General features: G+C 49.0%; 1 protein-coding gene across 1 annotated transcript; it reads left to right on the forward strand.

The window, feature by feature from the left end:
• Positions 1-2,719: 2,719 nt before the first annotated feature.
• On the forward strand, positions 2,720-6,469 carry Clec4g (C-type lectin domain family 4 member G). The gene is made up of 9 exons (XM_057765840.1): positions 2,720-2,774; positions 3,071-3,181; positions 4,064-4,117; positions 4,291-4,353; positions 4,456-4,560; positions 5,009-5,098; positions 5,283-5,431; positions 5,536-5,651; positions 6,261-6,469. The coding sequence occupies exons 1-9, from the start codon at positions 2,720-2,722 to the stop codon at positions 6,397-6,399; spliced, it is 882 nt and encodes a 293-aa protein (XP_057621823.1). The 3' UTR covers positions 6,400-6,469.
• Positions 6,470-6,912: the final 443 nt, after the last annotated feature.

Here is a 6,912-nt window from a genome sequence, read left to right on the forward strand (position 1 = left end):
ATTGTTTGAAATTTTCCCAATGCCATTTAGTAAGCACCATCACGCCGTCACCCTTCCTCTCCCCCTGGGAGTCTTCGTCTCGGTGACTCCCCTAACTGTGGTCTTGTCTTCTTTTTGAGTGCGGCCCACCAAGGTTAGCAAGGGCTGCATCCCTGGGCACAGGTGGAAGGTTATTTATTTACAGGGGCAAGACAAGTAGCCAGTGGCACCAGCACTAAAGAAAATGACACTCTCTCCCAGCAACTGTAGTACGATTAATTAAAAATCCAGAGACAGAAACTGGAGTTCAACATGAAGGTCAGAAAAGCAAAACAGCCAGCCACTGGCACTTTCCTCTACCTCAGTCCAAAATGGCGATCCTGCCTCCAGGAATCTCAGAATGAGACTGTGTGAGAGAGCTGTCTCCTCCCGTCTTATATTCCTCTGTAGTGCTGGGATTAAAGATATGTGTCACCACTGCCTGGTCTGTAAGGTTGGCCAGGGCAGCTGTTTTGATCTCTGAACTTCAGGCGAGCTTTATTTATTAAAATACAAATGAAATATCAGTACAAACAACTGTTCCTGGAGGTAGGTGGCCCTATTGGCCCCTTTCTCTAAATTTAACATAGTATCTGTTTCTTTGACCATCCCTGAGAAATATTAATACCCAGAAGGAAATAATTTGTTCCCTGATATAACACAATTCTCAGAGAATTTTCTGTCAAGCGTCCGATATCCAATATTTGTTTAAAGAATACATTATATTTTAAGGCTGGGGAGATGTTCAGTATTGATTTGGGCTTGGGTTTGAGTTTGTTGTTTCTTTGTGACAGGGTCTTGCGTAGCCCAGGCTGGCCTCAGACTCATCTGGGTAGCCAAATCTTTTGCCTCACTCTCCCAAAAGCTGGAATTACAGGTGCACCACCACATCCAGTCTGTTCCCTACTGGGGATCCTGTCTGGGGTTTTGGGCATGACAGACATGCTTTCTATTGACTTTGCTACAGCCCCAGGTTTATCTGTTTACATTTTGGTTTTTTGTTTGTTTATTTGTTGGCTGGGAGGTTTTATTGAGTTTTGTTTTGTTTTGCTTTGCTTTGGTTTGGTTTTGAGACACAGGCTCATTACATTATAATCCAGGCTAACCCATAATGTTCTTCCTCAGGAGTTGTACACTTTTTTCATGTGTGTGTTTGTGTATGTGTGTTAACTTTCAGTTACATTTATTTACTTACTTTGTATGCAGTTTCCATACACGTGTGCCCACACAGGCCATGACACATTTGTGAAGGTCGAAGGGCAACTTTAAGGAGTTGGTTCTCCTCCCATGTAAGTCCTAGCATTAAACACAGTCATCGAGCATGGTGGCAAGTCCCCTTGGCAGCTGAGCCATCTCACTGGCCCCACCTTTTTTCTGAGACACAGACTCTCACGGTGGCCTGGAACTCGCAGATGCTCCGGGGACTTGTCTGTGTCCACTTTGCCAGTGTGGGGATTACAAGCGCATTCCACCCCACTCAGCTATTTCCTGAGCACTAGGGGTCAGATTCAGGCCCTCCTGTTTCCACAGCAGCACTTTACAGACTGGGTCCTTCGCTGTGACATCAATTGCTCATCGCAGGATCAAGCCCTGTCTTGTTCCCCCTTCATCACAAAGGAGAAAACTTCTAAACGGCACACCACCTCCAGGCCCACCCTACTCTCCCCAGCAGGAGACCCAGCCAGCTTAGTTAAGAGCTCCCACGGAAGTATTCTTTCCCTTCCAACCAAAGTCAGCTGAATTCACATCAAGGTCAAGCAGTGTCTAAACAACACCTTCAGGTCCAGGTCAAGATCACACGTAAAGAGATTTTTTTTCAGGATCCAGCAGGGCCCTGAGACACTTGACTGGATTCAATGTTTTCAGCCTCAGGAGAAATCTCAGCCCTGAGCCCATAAGAGACAGAGACCAGAGCTGGGGGAAAGAGGCAGCTCAGGCAGTAACTGACTGTTTTGCAAGCATGAGGATCTAAATTTGATCCCCAGTAGCTACCCTAACAGAGACGGTTGGTGTGGGGCAACCCCAGTGCTAAAGTGACAGACACAGGTGGGGCTCTGGGGCTTGGTGGCCAGCCTATAGTACTTAGCAAGTTCCCAGCCATTGAGAGACCCTGTTTCAGAAAAAAAGGTGGATGGGGGCCAAAGAGACAGAGCAGTAGATGAAGGAGCTCGCTGCCAAGTTTGGGTTCCAAGGCTCACATGGTAGAGAGAGAAAACCAATTCTCACACAGGTTGTCCTATGAGTGGAGCTCAGGGGGATCCCTACTCGTACGCCAGCACCACAGACATACACTAGAAATAAAATGCAAAACGTTTTTTAAAAAGATAGGTGGCACCTGGATAACAATACCCCAAGTTTTTCTGTGTGTATGTGTGTGGGAGAAAGAGAGGAGAGAGAGAGAGAGAGAGAGAGAGAGAGAGAGAGAGAGAGAGAGAGAGAGAGAGAGAGAGAGAGAGAGAAACAGCTCTGAAGAAAAGCTCCTGGCACCGAGGAAACAGCTGCAATGACCAAGCCACACAGATTGGAGCTGCCCCTCCCAGCCCCAGCCTTGCCCAGCACTGTGACCGGCCATTGGCTGGGATCCTACACAAAGGAATTGAGGCCATGGAAATGAAAAGGAAGGAAGGAAAAGAGATAGGATGGAGCTAGGGTGGGGACCTAAATTTATATCTCTGTCCAGGGCTGGATCCCCACCACCATCATGGACGCTGGTGGATACAGCAAGCTGGGTAGCGCCATCGAGGAGGTCCCCAGAGGTATGAGTGAAGGGATCACCTCATCTTCCTCTGTGAGTCCTAATGTCGGGGGGAGGGGCCACCAGTGTACAGACAGGACTGCAGAAGGGCAGTGCCTGCACCCTGGGTGTGGGGAAGAGCAGAGCCTGGGTGTGGAGGATTCCCCGGGACCCAAAGGGCTGGGTAAGGCAACCCTTGAGTCTTCCCCAGGAAGCCTGGTTAGGGGAAAGATGTTATTCCAGTCATAGACACAGTTGCATTGGCACAGAATTCTAACCCAACCTGGAGGAATCAAGAATCCATTGGTGTTCTACTAGGGCAGTTGGGACGCTGGGAGTACTACAAACAAAGGCTTTCCTTCCTGATCTTGGCTTTCCTGGTGGCCACAGTGATATGGGCTCTCATTCTGAGCACCCTATTGTCCAAGGGTGAGTGATTCTCTTTATGTGTACATGTATGTGCCTGTGTGAGGGTGTAACATATGTGTGCAAGTGCCCACAGATGCCAGACGGCTTCAGCTTCCCTAGAGCTGGAGTTACAGGCAGCCGTGAGCTGTCGCATGTGGGTGCTGAGAATTGAACTCGGGTTCTCAGGAAGAGCAGCTCGCTCTAACCCTCTGAACCATCTCTCCAGCCCACGACAATGATCCTTTAACGTGGAACAAGTTGTATGCCACCTGGCAGGGAAGGCACAAACTTGTTCCCTCTGTGGCGCGCCAGATGGCATCCTGGACGTCAGTAAGTATAAACCAGAGGTTCTCAACCTGTGAGTCACAACCTTTTGGTGTTCCTAAAGATCATCAAAAAACATATGCTCGCCGGGCGGTGGTGGCGCACGCCTTTAATCCCAGCACTCGGGAGGCAGAGGCAGGCGGATCTCTGTGAGTTCGAGACCAGCCTGGTCTACAAGAGCTAGTTCCAGGACAGGCTCCAAAACCACAGAGAAACCCTGTCTCGAAAAACCAAAAAAAAAAAAAACAAAAAAAAAACATATGCTTACATTATGGGTCAGAACAGTAGCGAAATTATAATGATGAAGTAGCAAAGAAAATAATGTTATGGTTGGAGGGTCACCACAACATGAGGTGGTTATTAAATATTAAAGGGTCGAAACATTAGGAAGGTTAAGAACCATTAGAGTAAACCAAACATGTGTCTGTTTGGCGCTGTATGTATGCATTATGCATGTCTCCTATTCGTGGCCGAGTGCTGTATTCCTGGACTGTGCCTCCGTGGATACCAAAACACGGGTCCTCACACACTCTAGGAAAGCGGAAGGTTCCCAACTTCTGCTTGCTTCTCTCTCTGCAGCCTCCAACGAGCGCAGGGCGCTGCTCAGCCACCAGGACCAGCTAAAGAAAAACGGTATGTGCGGAACGGCAGAGCAGGGCGTCTGCGTCCCCTGGCGGTAGGAGGTGGGACTGCCAGGGATTTAGAAACTGGGTAGTAAATTAGCTGAGACCCCTGGAAATGGGGCTGAACCTGGATTGGAGAAGGGTGTCCCCTGACCTAGTGTGTTGGGGGGCAATTCATTCCAGCCTCAGAGCAAAAGATGATGTTGAGTGCCCTGAAAGAAGATGTCGGAGCCTGCAGGAACTGCTGTAAGAAATGGGCCTGGTGGAGGCTTGAGAGCTGTGGGACTGGGAAACGGGACAGGTGGGTGACACTGGCAGGTCTCAAAAGGTCGCTCCATCCCCACATAGGCTCCGGGATGAAAGCGCAGTTGCAAACCACACTTGCTGAGTTTAAGAACACACAGACAAAGCTGATGGAGCAGGAGAGCGCCCTTAAAGAACTGCAAGAGCGTGGTGAGAGCTGAAGCTGAATACGACCCTAGGCCCTCAGATCCTTGGTGACGCAACCTAGGGCTTCACATGCTAGGCAGGATTTCTTCACTGCATGACCCTAAGCAAGTGTTCTTCTGCCTTTGAACCATTCCCCCAGCCCCTCACTGCGCGATTCTAGGCAGGTGCCCTAATACCAAGTTTATCACCAACACTCATTTTACATTTCATTTTGAGACAGGGTCTCACTAAGTTGCCCGGGATGAACTTAAAACTCTGTAGCCCAATTTAGCCTTGAACTTGCAATCCTCCTCTGTCTCAACCTTCTGAAGTAGCTGAAACCACCACGCCCAGACTGAAGTTATTCTTGACCCTGATACCAACCATGAACTGGCAATGGACATAGATCCTGACCTATACATAAGTCCCAATCCAACTCCCGCTCTAATTGTCCACCATTCTGACCCTGTAGTGACCCAGAGTTTGGCTAAAGCAGCCAGAGATCGTGAAGACATCCGCAGTGAGCTCTTCCAGGCATTGGAGGCTGTCAAGCAACAAAACAGTGAGCCAGAGAGAAGACTAAGGATGGGAAGGAGTGGGCCCTGTCTGGGGTTCTCAAGGCTTCTCTTTCTACCAGATGTGCCTTTTGACCTAAACCTTGTTTCTCTGGTATACAACACCCTCCATGGCATTCCAATGACCTCATTCGATAACAATTCGTCTCTCTGACCCTCACCACCCAATAGAATCCTGTGAGAAGTGCCCCACATCATGGCTACACTTCCAAGGATCCTGCTACTATTTCTCTGAGACTCAGGCTATATGGAACACAGCACAGAGCTTCTGTTCAGTCCACGGTGCCCACTTGGTGATTGTCAAAGACCTGGATGAGCAGGTATGCTGCTGGGACTTGGCAGAGGAGAATCAGAGTTCACCTGAGCTGGTGTGGCCCGGGATATCAAGCAGAGTTGGCCAGATGACATCTCTTCTCCCTTCCAGAGTTTCTTGAGTCAGCGCACGCGGGGCCGAGGCTACTGGTTGGGTCTGAGGACAGTTCGCCACCTCGGCAAGATTCAAGGCTACCAGTGGGTAGATGGAGTCTCACTCACCTTCAGGTAAGGAGACAGCTCCAAGAGAGATTCGGAAGGGTAAAGTTAGACCCTAGGAAAAATGCTTTGGGATGTGTCTAAAGACTAATTCCTAGGAGAGGATTGTTGCTGGTGCTTTATATGGTGCATGGGTAGCTTGCAAACCCACGCATGCTCATGCAAAAGCTAGGGGAGAACTCTGGATAGTCTGTTCTACCATTGTTTGCTTTATCCCACTGAGACAGGGTCTCTCAGTGAACCTGGATCTAGGTTGACTGAACAGTCAGAAAACCCCACCCTGGAAGGGTTACAAACACATGCACAGCCATAGCTGGATTTTTATGTAACTGCTTGGGGTTTGAGCTCAAGTCCTTATGTTTGTACAACAAGGATTCTTTTCCACTGAGCAATCTCCACAGTCCCTGAACTAACCTTTCAAGAGTGGAAAAGCTAAACCCTGGGAATTGGCTAAGACTTCCATTCTGAGCCCTTACAAATGCACACTGTAATATAAGCTCAAATTAGACATTCAGGGTGTTTATGCCAGAGTCAAGCAACAAGGCGGGGAGGGAGGCTGGACCCTAGGTCTATCGCCAGCCCAGATTCCCAGTAACACTCCCCACTGAACCACCGCAGTCACTGGAACTCTGGAGAGCCCAATGATTCCAGAGGACGTGAGGACTGTGTCATGATGCTACACTCGGGGCTGTGGAATGATGCGCCATGTAGCAATGAGAAGGACGGCTGGATCTGCGAGAAGAGGAGCAGCTGCTGATCCTGCCCAGTGTCCCAGTGCCATGTCTGTTGCCTCGGGGTAAATCAGAAGCATGGTGCATGTTTCTTGAGCCCACTACCAAGATTTTTTTTTTCTAATGCACCATTACTAAGAGCCACTCAGCCTGACCAGTACACGTTTTGGAGACCCCAGCTCTGACTCACAAAATACCCTAAACCTCCCAGCTAATCTGACTTGTGTCAGTTTCGAAATCGCTGCTCTAAAGCCCTGGTCATCTGAGCCCTTACCTGCCTTCCTAGACACAGGGTCAGAGTTGTTCTATCTTCCCGTATCCTCCTATCCCATCCCTCTGACTTGGAGCTATCTCCACAGAGAAAAGAAGCATCAACCAATGTTTGAGAGACAAATCAAGGCTCTGGGTCTTGATGTGGGAGTGTCATCTATTTATCTGTTACTTTCATTGGTTAATAAAGAAACTGCCTTGGCCCTGATAGGACAGAAAATTAGGTAGGCAGAGTAGACAGAACAGAATGCTGGAAGAAAGAAGCCGAG

The sequence above is a fragment of the Chionomys nivalis genome, chromosome 3, assembly GCF_950005125.1.
Source record: "Chionomys nivalis chromosome 3, mChiNiv1.1, whole genome shotgun sequence".
NCBI classification, from domain to species: Eukaryota; Metazoa; Chordata; class Mammalia; order Rodentia; family Cricetidae; genus Chionomys; species Chionomys nivalis.